This window comes from Entelurus aequoreus, linkage group LG26 (genome assembly GCF_033978785.1).
Source record: "Entelurus aequoreus isolate RoL-2023_Sb linkage group LG26, RoL_Eaeq_v1.1, whole genome shotgun sequence".
Taxonomy (NCBI): Eukaryota; Metazoa; Chordata; class Actinopteri; order Syngnathiformes; family Syngnathidae; genus Entelurus; species Entelurus aequoreus.
The window spans coordinates 18,392,889-18,408,761 of NC_084756.1; the positions used below are offsets into that span (position 1 = coordinate 18,392,889).

Below are 15,873 nucleotides of genomic sequence, written 5' to 3' on the forward strand. Positions count from 1 at the left end.
TGCCAACTTCACTGGTTTTGGATTTTGTATACCGGTATATACATTACTATCATTCAATTAATAACTGAAATAAACAATACTTGCAATGACCCACCGCCATTAATACAGCTTTATATTTTATTATTTAGGTTCTAACAAATGAATATACAATACATCCATAATTAGAGGAATGCTTATACATTGTGAAATGTATATGTATTTTGTTTTTAATGCAACTAAGAGCTGTATTTCGTGGCTATCTGGCGTTGCTGATTTCTGGGAGCTCTACAATCGGTCAAAAGAGTGAGAAAGGAGTATGTAAACTTTTCTACATATCATTTTTGTATAAATACCAACGTTTGTGGTCAAAGTTGCTGCCGCACATTTAACACAACTTTTTTGTGTGCTGCAGCCTTTATAAATGAGACCCCAAGTCATTGTTCTGTGCGAGTGATCGAAAGAGAAACCTCTGACTTGCTTGGAGAAAAGTCTTTTAGCCCCCGTTTGTTAGTTTTCATGGATATATCTCTAGACCTCAAATATAAGACCTGTATGCTAACTTGCTAACAACCCTCTAGACATTTTTTGGAACGTGGCTCTTTGAGCTGGACTGCATCTCTACAAGTCGCGTATGTGCATGATGAGAAGAAAAGCTTGGGGGAGATGTTGTTTAGCATACAGTATATAAATCTGTAGACCCTGCATTTTTAATCTTTTTTTTCCCCATTTCCATTGTTTTCATTCCATGTCCTATTTTCCATCAATGTTTCTCATACATTTGCATAATCCTTTTAAAATTCATGTCTATTTTGGTTATTGTAGGATGCTGACAAGAATATCATCAAGTGGCTGAAGGAGAATGGTCGCCTGGTCAACGCCAGCTTTTTCAAACATAGCTACCCTTTCTGCTGGAGGTAAGACATTGATGGACAACTCACTTACCAATATATGAGAACATTTACATAGATATTGAAAAATATATATGTAAATACATATGAATTAATACTTATCAATTAATCATTATGAATGTTAATCCTTCCTCTGCTGTTTTCTGTTACTAAAGTACTTAATGTTTTACTTAATGTGATTAAGTAAAATAATAATTGGACATGTGCATATATTAGTAGCAGTTAAACATGTCTTTAACTGTATTGTAACAATCAATTGATTCGATTAGCAAAGAGCTTTAATTTATATTCTGCTGCTTTGATTAATCATGAGTGTAACTAATAAAAATTGATAAAATCCAGACTTTATGGAGTGCCTGGAACTTTGATCTGTATGGTGGTCAACAGCGGACATCCGTCCAACCCTCATTTTATTTAATGATTTTTTATATATGCACACATCTTAAAAGTGCAATATCAATATTGATGATGTACATGTAATACAATATAGTTTTTAGCCTTATTTTTTTTTAATACGCATTAAGACTATAAAGTGTGCTTAATCCAATTAATCGAACAAACTGTTGATAGATTACTCGATTGCTTAAATAATTGATACCTGCAGCCCTTGTGTAATGTGTAATGTTTCGTTCACCCAACAGCCTCAAGTTGATTTGTTTATTTGTAGGTCAGACACGCCCCTGATTTACAAAGCTGTGCCCAGTTGGTTTATCCGGGTGGAACACATGGTCCAGAAACTTCTTGACAACAATGGACAATGTTACTGGTGAGACTATTTCTATATAACATGCAATGAGTAACTGCTGCTCAGGAATCAGTCAATCCATTGCTAAGATGTCTTCATTAAAAAAAAAAACCAACAGGAACTAGCGTATTTTCCGGACTATAAGGCACACTTAAAATCCTTTTTTTCCCTCAAAAGTCAACAGTGCACCTTATAACCCGGTGCGCCTAATGTATGACATAATTCTGTTTTTTCTTACCGACCTCGAAGCAATTTTATTTGGTACATGATGTAATGATGAGTGTGACCATTAGATGGCAATCACACATAAGAGATACGTGTAGACTGCAATATGATGGCAATATGACTCAAGTAAACAATACCAACATTTTATTTGTTCCATTGAGAATATAGAACATTACACACGGCGCTCAAAAATCTATCACAATGTTTTAGCACAACTTTGGTAAGCTATGAAGCCGCACCGCTTGATGGATTGTCGGCGTATTAAACATAGTATTATTATAAACATAGTATTATAAACAGAGTATTATGGTGTGTGTATAAAGTAAGACATATTATCTGGTGTTTTTGTTTGGCAATATTATGCAAAAGCAACTTTTCTTACATTCTGGTATCTGCTGATCTGTATTTGGGATCTGCATAAATCCTGAAAATTTGTGCACGTTCGCCTTTGTAGTCCGTGCCGACACCGTAGTCGATAAGCTTCTTCTTTTTCTCTGTCTTCTTGTTATGGGACATTCATCCTCTGCTGATGCCATTTTTAATATAAAGTAGCATAAAGTTCTTACTTATATTATACTTTACATTATTCACCCAAGGAACTTTAGTTATTAGAAAGTTACGGTCTAACGTTTTTCACGGGACACATTTCCAGCCTTGTTGTTTCCGGATGAAGAGATGTTGCTCCGTTATTGATTTAGGTCAAGTCTGAATGTCATTAAAACAGTTAGCTCCATCTTTTGACACTTCTTCCACTCCCGTTCTTGCACACTACACCGCTACAACAAGATGACGGGGAGAAGACGCTGTCGAAGCTGAGCCACGTAAATAAGACCGCCCACAAAACGCCGCATCTTGAAGCGACTGTCAGAAAGCGGCTTGAAGATGATCTGTAAAACATAATCTCTGCAACATTTTGACCAAATAACCACCATTACATGTTATGTAGACCACAAGGAAGTGTTTTACATTTAAAAAAATAAAATAAAATAAAATAATAATATGACTCTTTTAATGCGCCCTTTAATCCGGTGTGCCTTATATATGAAAAACAGATCGAAAATAGACCATTCATCAGCAGTGCGATTTATAATCCGGTGCGCCCTATGGTCTGGAAAATATGGTACTTGTAATTGTGCAGGATGCTACATAGGGGTAGCAGGATGTGGAGTCAAAGTCTGCATGATGGCTTGCCAACCAAGTTGTATTACCCCAGGTGCTCCCAGTGCTCTTTTCTGAGCTGCTGGTAATGGGACTGTCAAACTGAGATGAATGACTAGCCGCTAGGAAGGTGAAGAAACACACATACACGCATACGAAGGCCAAGACTGACGCAGACACACCGCTACTGTAAAGGATACATTTCTATCCTGTGGGGCTAAAAGCATTGCACTTAAGTTCACAGCAACCAACCATCTCTGTGTATTTTATTCAAATTGACAGTGTTAAAAGTATTTTGTTGGGTTCCAGAGTGCAGACATGTAAATATAATGTACAGTAGTACCTCAAATTTCACAACCAATCTTGTAAGCGAAAACACATGTATCTCAAAAAAGCGCCGCCCAACGAAACACATTAAAATCAGTTTATAATGTGCTTGTCCCCACCCAAAGCGCCACAATATGACATATAACATGGCTTTTGAAAACAAAAACACACTTTTTATCTAAAAGCATTGTATAAAAACAATACAATATTCACAGATAATACACATATACTATATTCTGTGTTACCAGAGTCTTTCTATTTTTATTGTATTATATTTTAACTGTTTGCTACTGTTGATTGTCCTCCCTTTCTTTTGCTGCTACAGACACTTAATTTCCCCAAAGAGATGAAGTTTTTTTTATAACATACAATAGAATGTACTGCAAATAACTCCAGTAGTTTTTATAAAGTGAGAATGTGCAACATTTACTTTGGAGAGCGACTGAGGTTTGTGGTGAAGTTGGTTTCATGTTGGTGGTTGGTTACTGTATCCGTCTCCGTAGTTACAGTAGCAGTTTCAACTCACTGTTCAAGGACTGCTCTGTCATGGTGCAGGGATTTCCTACCATGACCAGTCGTTTATATTTGGAAGAACTTTTGCAGTGTCTTCTATAAGGATGTACAGTACAGACCAAATGTTTGGACACACCTTCCCATTCAATGCATTTTCTTTATTTTCATGACTATTTACATTGTAGATTGTCACTGAAGGCATCAAAACTATGAATGAACACATGTGGAGTTATGTACTTAACAAAAAAGGTAATATAACTAAAAACATGTTTTATATTCTAGTTTCTTCAAAATAGCCACTCTTTGCTCTGATTACTGCTTTGCACACTCTTGGCATTCTCTCAATGAGCTTCAAGAGGTAGTCACCTGAAATGGTTTTCACTTCACAGGTGTGCTTGAAGCTCATCGAGAGAATTCTAAGAGTGTGCAAAACAGTAATCAGAGCAAAGGGTGGCTATTTTGAAGAAACTAGAATATAAAACATGTTTTCAGTTATTTCACCTTTTCTTAAGAACAAACCCCGTTTCCATGAGTTGGGAAATTGTGTTAGATGTAAATATAAACGGAATACAATGATTTGCAAATCCTTTTCAACCCATATTCAATTGAATGCACTACAAAGACAAGATATTTGATGTTCAAACTCATAAACTTTTTTTTTTTTTTGCAAATAATAATTTACTTAGAATTTCATGGCTGCAACACGTGCCAAAGTAGTTGGGAAAGGGCATGTTCACCACTGTGTTACATGGCCTTTCCTTTTAACAACACTCAATAAACGTTTGGGAACTGAGGAGACACACTTTTTAAGCTTCTCAGGTGAAATTCTTTCCCATTCTTGCTTGATGTACAGCTTAAGTTGTTCAACAGTCCGGGGGTCTCCGTTGTGGTATTTTAAGCTTCATAATGCGCCACACATTTTCAATGGGAGACAGGTCTGGACTACAGGCAGGCCAGTCTAGTACCCGCACTCTTTTACTATGAAGCCACGTTGATGTAACACGTGGCTTGGCATTGTCTTGCTGAAATAAGCAGGGGTGTCCATGATAACGTTGCTTGGATGGCAACATATGTTGCTCCAAAACCTGTATGTACCTTTCAGCATTAATGGCGCCTTCACAGATGTGTAAGTTACCCATGCCTTGGGCACTAATACCCCCCCATACCATCACAGATGCTGGCTTTTAAACTTTGCGCCTATAACAATCTGGATGGTTCTTTTCCTCTTTGGTCCGGAGGACACAACATCCACAGTTTCCAAAAACAATTTCAAACGTGGACTCGTCAGACCACAGAACACTTTTCCACTTTGCATCAGTCCATCCTAGATGAGCTCGGGCCCAACGAAGCCAGCAGCGTTTCTGGGTGTTGTTGATAAATGGCTTTCGCTTTGCATAGTAGAGTTTTAACTTGCATTTACAGATGTAGCGACGAACTGTAGTTACTGACAGTGGTTTTCTGAAGTGTTCCTGAGCCCTTGTGGTGATATTCTTTACATAATGATGTCGCTTTTTGATGCAGTACCGCCTGAGGGATCGAAGGTCCGTAATATCATCATGTGCAGTGATTTCTCCAGATTCTCTGAACCTTTTGATAATATTATGGACCGTAGATGGTGAAATTCCTAAATTCCTTGCAATAACTGGTTGAGAAATGTTGTTCTTAAGCTGTTGGACAATTTGCTCACGCATTTGTTCACAAAGTGGTGACCCTCGCCCCATCCTTGTTTGTGAATGACTGAGCATTTCATGGAAGCTGCTTTTATACCCAATCATGGCACCCACCTGTTCCCAATTAGCCTGTGCACCTGTGGGATGTTCCAAATAAGGGTTTGATGAACATTCCTCAACTTTCTCAGTCTTTTTGCCGCTTGTGCTAGCTTTTTTGAAACATTTTGCAGGCATGTAATTCCAAATTAGTTCAATACATCTGTTAATGTTCAATGTGATGCCTATTTAATGTTGTAACTACTCAGTTATTCATGTTTCAATGAAATTATATTTAAATGTTGCATGATAGAAATATTAACGTCTTTTTTGCCGCACATAATGCAGTTTGTTGTTGAAATATGAAGAGTTGCAAACAGAACAAAATCATTTGATTATGAATGGAAACTGTTAGGCTCAAATATATGCAACTTTCTAATTAAAAACTTTTCTCCAGCGCCTGTTAAATGATTTGAAAAGAGGCATTGTGATTAGACCCGCCACTTCTGCTCCTGTTGATTTTCACCTCGGAAAGATTCTGTCACCGAACGTTTCCCAGATCATCAGCATTGGCATGGAATGTAAATTAAAAAACCTGTTCACGGCGCTTTCACATCACATTCACGCTCGATGATCAGAGGCTAAAAAGAAAAAGAACCCCCTTCAGAAACGCAAAGTGCTTGTTAACATATCCCTTAAGTGATTTGCTCGGCTTGTCTCTCTTTTCTCACATTTGTGCATTGGGCATGCGAGGGCTAATTACCTATTAGGACTTATTCTGGCATTCGTCTAAGTAAATCAGTGGGCAACTAATGCTTGGCCATACTTTCTCTACAGTTGTTGAATATAATGACAAATAGTCTGATTTTCCTCATTAGTCCAATCATTCTCATTGTTGCCACTCTACATACAGTCGTTGTATTAGGACGTTGTATTAAGACTTCTATTTTAAGGCCAGTGTGCCTGTGCCAAGGATTCTGTAGTTGAATGTATTGTGAGTTTCAGCGAATGGAATAATGATACAGCTCAGCAATGATCCTTAGCAATAATACTAAGGAAAGTACAATGGCATTGGACTTAGTCCTTTTTTTGCACTCCCAATGCAAAACACAGCCACTAAAAAGATTCCTCAAATAGCCATAATATAAGCTACAATTAGCTGTTATTAGTTAGGGTAGGGGTTGCACGATATAGACAATATATGCTATAAATGATAGATTGTAAGATTGGCCAACGCGAGAGCAATATTAGCGTTCCTCCACAGTGCAGAGCCACTTCTAAGTCAGTCATCCAGCAAATAAACTGTTTCTCACAAGTTTCATCCTTGGAGGGCAAGACATAGCTAACATGCTACAATACACACTGTCGGAGGATATGCTAACTGCTAAGCTACAGCTCTTGAATGTATATAAAGGTAGCTTGATCGATACAAATATTTAAAGTAACAATACCAAATTACAACAGTGGTTAGATCGATATTTTTTTCTTTAAAAAAATATTTTGATGTTTCTGTTATTGTTGGCAAATTCAGGAAATAAGTCCCTGGACACAGGAGGATTTTGGGGGTAAAAAAACAAAGGATTTAAACCAAAGTCAATAATAGGAATAATTTATATGTTATATTGTTACACTGCCATCTTGTGTTTTTGTCTAATTATAATTAGGATCAAAATGTAATCATTCAATAATCTTTACTATCATTAGTACCAGCATTGGATTCGATACCCAAATGTGTAGCATCACCCCAAACTCAGTTAAAGTATATAAAAACACGAGATTAAGTGCTTATTACATTTTAACAGAAGTGTAGCTAGAACCAACTTACAGCAGAAAGTAACTTGATTTTAAAGCTGAACTGCACTTTTTAAACATTTTGACGATCTTATGAGAGACAAAAACGCTTTTTTTTTTGCATTCTAATTGGTAATAATCGACTCCTTTTAGGTGGCTAGCAATGCAGCTAATGGTAGCAATCCATTCTGCTTTTAAATCACTCTAAAATGCATTCAATAGACGTCAGTACTTTAGTTACGTTCCGTAACCTGCGTAATAACCAAGCTGTAGTGACATTGTTATTGAAAGAGCAACCGTTGACGTTCTGTTTTTCTACCATAGTAACAGATCGGCTGTAAGCTAGCTTCTGAGTCAACAGCTCAATGGCTTTTGAGTTTGTAATGCACAACACAATAGCGGTGTAGCGTGCAAGGACGAGAGTGGAAGAAGTGTCAAAAGATGGAGCTAACTGTTTTAATGACATTCAGACTTTACTTCAATCAATAACGGAGCAGCGTCCCCTCATCCCAAAATGTGTCCATTGAAAAACCGTCCGACCGGAACTCTCTAATAACTAAAGTTCCTTGGGTGAATAATATATACTCACTACACCGGTATGTTTTAGCACTTTCATGGCGAGTTTACTGACAGATATAATTAAGAACTTTACACTACTTTATATTAGAAATGGCACTAAAACATTTTGATAGATTTTTGAGCGCCGTGTGTAATGTTCTATACTTTCAATAGAACATTTAAAATGTTGGTGTTTACTTGAGACTTATCTCTTTTGTTTGACTGCCATCTACTGGTCACACTTATAGTTACACCCTGTACCAAATAAAATAGTGTAGCGTCCCGTAAGAGTTGGTACTGCAGGGAATTCTGGGTATTTGTTCTGTTGAGTTTATGTTGTGTTGTGGTGCAAATATTCTCCCGAAATGCGTTTGTCATTTTTTTTTTAGTTTGGTTTCACTATATGGCATATGTTTATGACCGTGTTGGCGTTGTTCATACGGCCACCCTTAGTGTGACATGTATGGCTGTTGAGTAAGAATGCCCTTCATTCACTTGCAAATGGAATGTTCAAAAGACACATGGTCAATTAAATTGGCCAGAATCATACAGAATCACAGCATTTCTTGACATCTTCGTGTTAAGACCATTATCACCCCTTCCAACGCTTCAATTACTTTGGAGTGAGTGAGCTCAACCTTATAGTCCAGAAAATACGGTAAACAAAACACCGGCGGAAAGCAATAATCGGAAAATTTTAAAAAAGAAACGCGTCATAGAGATGCGTGGACTTCCGGAATTTAGCGTCCTTTCTGATTTCAATGCGTAAAAAGACACAAAAAGTGCGTTAACGCCAACACTGAATCATATTACAGTATCTGTAAAGTATTAACCCGCATTTATTGTTTTGTTTGGACATAGCTATCTCTACAGTGTCTGTACTACAGTTGTGCCAACAAGCATGATGTGCTGCGTGTATCATGATCAATACTATTGTGACTTACTAGTTGGACACTTGTCTGTTTGTTCAGGCTGGCTGGTGGTGTTTTTTTTCCCAGTTGATTCTGGTTATGCACCCCATTTCTGTCAATATAGCTTGGCTTCAAGCTCTACATTTACAGTGTCAAGTCACGCCGGTCCTGACTCTGTCTTACCCTCTTTTCGTGAACGCTTCGCTTCTATAAACAGCAGTTCAACCTCTGTATATTTAGGTTAAAGAAAAATTTTGTCTAAAAAATTGTCATCTCTATGGACTATTATCAAGTCTGCCATGACTAAAACACACACCCATTTGTTTTTGGAAGTACAGTAGAAACAAGCAATTGTTAAATAAAGTAGAAAGTGCTTTGGACACTGAAATACATGTGCCTGGGAAATAAGTTCCAACATTGCTTAAAATGAGCAAAATAAGGCAAATATTTTACATACTGTTATGAAAGTGTCTGTTACTACATTACCGTATTTTCCGGACCACAGGGCGCACCGGATTATAAGGCGCACTGCCGATGAATGGTCTCTTTTTGATCTTTTTTCATATACTGTATAAGGCGCACCGGATTATAGGGCGTATTAAAGGAGTTATATTATAATTTTTTTCTAAATGTAAAACACTTCCTTATGGTATACATAACATGTAATGGTGGTTCTTTGGTCAAAATGTTGCATAGATGACGTTTTACAGATCCTCTTCAAGTCGCTTTCTGACAGTTGCCTCAGGATGCGCCGTTTTGTGGGCGGTCTTATTTACATGGCTCACCTTCGGCAGCGTCTTCTCCCTGTCATCTTTGTTGTAGCGGTGTAGGGTGCAAGGACGGGAGTGGAAGAAGTGTCAAAAGATGGAGCTAACTGTTTGAATGACATTCACACTTTACTTCAATCAATAACAGAGCAGTATCTTCTCATCCGTGGCTCACTAGTGCAACAACGCCGGAAATGTGTCCAGTGAAAAACAGTCCGACCGGAACTCTCTAATAACTAAAGTTTTTTTTAAGGCTTCCATAGCGAAATATAAGTTAGAACTTTACACTACTTTATATTAGAAATGGCAACAGCAGAGGATGAATGTTCCACAACAAGATAGTGGAAAAAGAAGAAGCTTATCGACTACAGCATCGGCACGGACTACAGTGGCAGACTTGCGCAAATTTTCAGGACTTATGCAGATCCCAAATACAAATCAGAAGGTAAGATAAGTTGGTTTTGCATAATATTGTGAATCAAAATGCCAGATATGTCTGCTAATGGGTGCCATTTTGCGGTCCTCAAACAAACACCATAGTAATACTTGTATCTTTGACTATGGTAGCCATGATAGGCCGACAATCCATCAACGCGGCTTCAAAGTCATACTAAAACATTTTGACATATTTTTTAATGGGCCGTGTGTAATGTTCTTTATTTTCAATGGAACATTTAAAGTTTTGGTGTTGTTTACTGGCGTCATATTGCAGTCTGTAGTATCTCTTATGTGTGACTACCATCTACTGGTCACACTTATCATTACACCATATACCAAATAAAATTGCTTCGAGGTCGGTAAGCACAACCAGATTTATTCCGTACATTAGGCGCACCGGGTTATAAGGCGCACTGTTGATTTTTGAGAAAATTAAAGGATTTTAAGTGCACCTTTATAGTCCGAAAAATACGGTAATTATTGAAAACATTTTTTTAGGGTTGTCTTATATTCAGGTCAAAATAACACATTCATATTCTGAAAAACGTCATGCCATTTCTTCTCATTCACTGCTGCTTCACCCGCTGTCCAATTATTTAAGCATATTCAAACCATTTTACAACTGCTAACACAACCTAGAGTCCCTTCTCTGTCCTTATTTCTCCCTACTGCATGCACCCCCAGCATCTCTGCCTTATTCGTCACAGTAGCGCATCTTTTAATGGCACTTCTGTGACTCTTCCAGACAACACACTTTTACATTCTACATTTTGATGAAGCAATGAACAAGGGAGCGTGTGAGGGCTAGAAGGAGTGCATTGAGGATAGGTGACTAGCCAAAAATCATTAAATTGTTATATTAGGGGCCTAAATAGAAATGCCTCCTACAAATGGGAATTGATGAACTCGTTGCTTAGCGAACAGGGGGATATTGAAGACAATTTATCCCCCTCCACCACCATCTGAGCATCACTGCATGGCATAATGAAAAGTAAAAATAAAAGCAAGTAACTTTCTATGAGGAATAAAAGTTCCACATCTCCTAACAGTAATACTTCGCATCAAGTTCATATTATGGGTGTGTTGGTATATTACTAAACTGACTGGAGAAGGGCTCTAGTCAGGAAGGTGAACAAGAACCTAATGGTCACACTGACAGAGCTACAGCATTCCTCCGTGGAGAGAGGAGAATCTTCTAGAAGGACAACCCACTCTGCAGCAAGCCACCAATCAGGCCTGTATGGTAGAGTGGCCAAACAGAAGCCATTCCCTAGTAAAAAAAAAAAAAGCACATGGCAGCCCACCTGGACCGCCTGAAAGACTCTCAGACCATGAGAAACAAAATGATCTGAAGAGACAAAAATGTAACTCTATAACGTCATGTTTGGAGGAAACCAGGCACTGCTCATCAGCAGGCCAATACCATCCCTGCAGTGAAGCATGATGGTGGCAGCATCATGGTGTGGGGTTGTTTTTCAGCGTCAAGAACTGGGAGACTACCCAGGATAGAGAGAAAGATCAATGCAGCCATGTACAGAGACATCCTGGATGATAACCTGCACAAAAGTGTACTTGAACTCATACTTGGGGAACAGTTAATCTTTCAGCAGGACAACGACCCGAAGCATACAGCCAAGATATCAAAGGAATGGCTTCAGGACAACGCTGCAAATGTCCTTGAGTGACCCAGCCAGAGCCCAGATTTGAATCCGATTGAACATTTCTGGAGAGATCTATAAATGACTGTGCACCTATGCTTCTCATCCAACCTGTTGGAGCTTGAGAGGTGCTGCCAAACTGCCCAATGATAGCTGTGCCAAGCTTGTAGCATCCTATTCAAAAATACTTGAGGCTGTAATTGCTGCCAAAGGTACATTAACAAAGTATGTGCATGTGATTTCTTAGTTTTTTATTTTTCATAAATTTGCAAAAAGGTCTAAACAAAAAAAACAAAAACCCTTAAATATTGTCATTACGGTGTATTTTGTGTCGAATTTTGAGGGCAACAAAGAATTTATTCCCATTTGGAACAAGGCTGTAACATAACATACTGTTGGAAAAGTGAAACACTGTGAATACTTTCCACATGTACTGTAAAAACACAAGTGCACTCAGGTCATTTTCCATGTTTTGCAGGGTTCCAGATTTTGTGGGTGAGAAGCGCTTTGGCAACTGGCTGAGGGATGCTCGCGACTGGGCCGTTTCGAGGAACCGCTACTGGGGCACGCCAATCCCCATGTGGGTCAGCGAAGACTATGAGGAGGTCAGAGGAACACAAAAAACTGCTAAGATATGACTTGCGGGATTAAAGCATGCATGACAGTTTGTTTTTTACCAATTGATATGGAGGATAATGTATTTATTGTCTCAAATACTTGATGTAGCTCAATTAACCTAAAGTTGTGCATCACCAATCGTAGTTTTCATTATTTGTAACAAGCTTGTGTTTCTCTTTTTATCATGCATGACCTGGTGTTTGGTGACCATAATTCCTATAATAATGTATATTAATTAATTAATATTAATTAATGTAGCGTCACTGTGTACCCCCTCAGCACTGTTAACGCCACATGAATAATGCAAACAGAAAAACACAATGTTGTTTCCATCTTACTCGTGAAGGTAACTTACAAAATAACGGAATATAAACAGGTTACTGTATGCTCTACTCCGCTCCGCTGTTTATTTACCTAAGATGTCGTTTTTTTGGAAGAAGGCAATAATTGGAGCAAGGAATTGTTTCATTTTCTTGGATTTGCTGTGCATGAGAAAGTAGAAGGAAAACATAGCTTTCTTTGACCAAAGGGTCATTTGTTAACAAGAATATTGCTCAACACAGCCGTAACAGATCTGATGTTGTAATGCAGGGGTGTCAAACTCATTTTCATTGAGGGCTGGGTTATGGTTGGCCTTAGAGAGCCGCTTGTAACAGTGAATATGAATATGCATAAGTTGTGGTATTTTAGGCTTCATATTGCGCCACACATTTTCAATGGGAGACAGGTCTGGACTACAGGCAGGCCAGTCTAGTACCCACACTCTTTTACTATGAAGCCACATTGTCTTGCTGAAATAAGCAGGGGCGTCCATGATAACGTTGCTTGGATGGCAACATTTAATAATAATACCTGGGATTTATATAGCGCTTTTCTAAGTACCCAAAGTCGCTTTACATGTTTAAAAACCCGTCATTCATTCACACCTGGTGGTGGTAAGCTACTTTCGTAGCCACAGCTGCCCTGGGGTAGACTGACGGAAGCGTGGCTGCCAATTTGCGCCTACGGCCCCTCCGACCACCACCTATCATTCATTCATCATTCATTCACCGGTGTGAGCGGCACCGGGGGCAAGGGTGAAGTGTCCTGCCCAAGGACACAACGGCAGCGATTTTTTTGGTAAGAGGCGGGGAGCGAACCTGCAACCCTCAGGTTTCTGACACGGGCGCTCTACCCACTACGCCATGCCGCCCCTAACATTTGTTGCTCTAAAACCTGTATGTACCTTTCAGCATTAATGGTGCCTTCACAGATGTGTAAATTACCTATGCCTTGGGCATTAATACACCCCCAAACCATCACAGATGCTGGCTTTTGAAATTTGCGCCTATAACAATCTGGATGGTTCTTTTCCTCTTTGGTCCGGAGGACACGACGTCCACAATTTCCAAAAACAATTTGAAATGTGGACTCGTCAGAGCACAGAACACTTTTCCACTTTGCATCAGTCCATCTTAGATGAGCTCTCGGGCCCAGCGAAGCCGGCAGCGTTTCTGGGTGTTGTTGATAAATGGCTTTCGCTTTGCATATTAGAGTTTTAACTTGCACTTACAGATGTAGTGACCAACTGTAGTTACTGACAGTGGTTTTCTAAAGTGTTCCTGAGCCCATGTGGTGATATCCTTTACACACCGATGTCGCTTTTTGATGCAGTCCGTAATATCATCGCTTACGTGCAGTGATTTCTCCAGATTCCCTGAACCTTTTGATGATATTGCGGACAGTAGATGGTGAAATCCCTCAATTCTTTGTAGTAGCTCATTGAGAAATGTTGTTCTTTAACTGTTCGACAATTTGCTCACACATTTGTTCATAAAGTGGTGAACCTCACCCAATCCTTGTTTTTGAATGACTGAGCATTTCTGGAAGCTGCTTTTGTACCCAATCATGGCACCCACCTGTTCCCAGTTAGCCTGTTCACTTGTGGGATGTTCCAAATAAGTGTTTGATGAGCATTCCTCAACTTTCTCAGTCTTTTTTGCCACTTGTGCCAGCTTTTTTGAAACATGTTGCAGGCATCAAATTCCAAATGAGCTAATATTGGCAAAAAAAAAACAAAGTTTTCCTGTTCGAACGTTAAGTATCTTGTCTTTGCAGTCTATTCAATTGAATATAGGTTGAAAAGGATTTGCAAATCATTGTATTTTGTTTTTATTTACGATTTACACAACATGCCAACTTCACTGGTTTTGGGGTTTGTATGATAATTATTGTGTTGTATTATTAGGGATAAGCGGTAGAAAATGGATGGATGGATGTATTATTATATAGTATTCAAGTTGAAAATATCTGCAATTGCATGCAGTACATGTATTTTTTTCTGTTAAAATGGAAAGAACAAATATTTTTAGATCAAGTACTTCATTGACACATATTGATGCCAGGCTTTCGCGGGCCATATTAAATGATGTGGTGGCCCAGATCTGGCCCTTGTGCCTTGATTTGATACGTTTGTTATAATGGGTCATGAGTAAACTGCTTAGCCAGCATTAATAGCATTGAAGAGCTCATTGTAAACAGTACAAGTTTAAAACGCATATGCAGAGTAGCCCAACCAGAGCTGATCACACAAGATACTATATGCTACTACCATCTTGTGCAGGCAGTAAAACAACTACATCAGGAGGTTGCCTACAGCCAAAGTTGTTTATGACTGTTTTTGACTCTGCACTTATTGGTGACCATTGCGGTTACTTGCTTTTGTAGACCACCCATCTTGAAACTATAGGATGTTGATAATGGATGAGAGAACGTTTACAGTAGTAGTGAGGACAGTATGAGAGAAATGTGTTTTATGTGGATGGTCGTAGTCAAATCCAGTTGACATATCAAGTGCACTGGACAGGACAGAGCTGTCAGAATTAGGTTGTTTGAGGTTTTGAGAAAAAAAGAAGAGCTGTTCCCTCAGCTGAAAGAGTGGCAGCTCACGACCTGCTTGCTGGAAATAGAATTGTGGCTGTTTCCAGAACACTGCTGCTCCCTGGTGCCTCCTTTGCTCACACCAGCAAAATCTCACACACGCAGCCCAAAAAGTGATTTTCTTAATTCTATTACCTCAATATGTGTTACTCTCAGGTCCAGTGAGAGCAGTCTGTATGTTCCTCTTCCTGTGGCCTCTTAGTGTCAGATAAGGTTTAGCCGTGTCTATCTGGGCCATGTTACCTTGTGCTGCCAAAACTAGAGCAGAATCCATAGGTCGGCTCTCTTCGGAGAGCTGATTAAACACTTTACCTTACTTTTTAAAGTCACTCTGAAGGTGTTTTAACATGGGCCTAGTTAGAAGTCTGTTTAGGGACATGCTGCAGATGCTCTAACACAGGGATGTCAAACTGGTTTTCATTGAGGGCCACATGGCAGTTATGGCTGCCATCAGAGGGCCGCTTGTAACAGTGAATAATGTATGAATTTGCCTCTGTAATTTATTATTAATTATATATATTGTTTTAAGTAGACTATAGATTTTACAGTAAAAATTTTACATTTACAAAATTTTAATGTAAAATATTTTGTTTTGTTTTTTACAACATTTTACGGTAAATGGAAAAACAGTACCTTCTGTTTTTCATGGGGG

General features: G+C 38.8%; 1 protein-coding gene across 1 annotated transcript in view; it reads left to right on the forward strand.

The window, feature by feature from the left end:
- The window catches only part of iars1 (isoleucyl-tRNA synthetase 1), a 137,297-nt gene that overhangs the window by 53,299 nt on the left and 68,125 nt on the right, over positions 1–15,873 (forward strand). Inside the window, exons 12-14 of the mRNA XM_062037484.1 lie at positions 802–893; positions 1,555–1,653; positions 12,163–12,289. Of these exons, the coding sequence (XP_061893468.1) occupies positions 802–893; positions 1,555–1,653; positions 12,163–12,289 (318 nt within the window). The remainder of the gene's footprint in view (positions 1–801; positions 894–1,554; positions 1,654–12,162; positions 12,290–15,873) is intronic.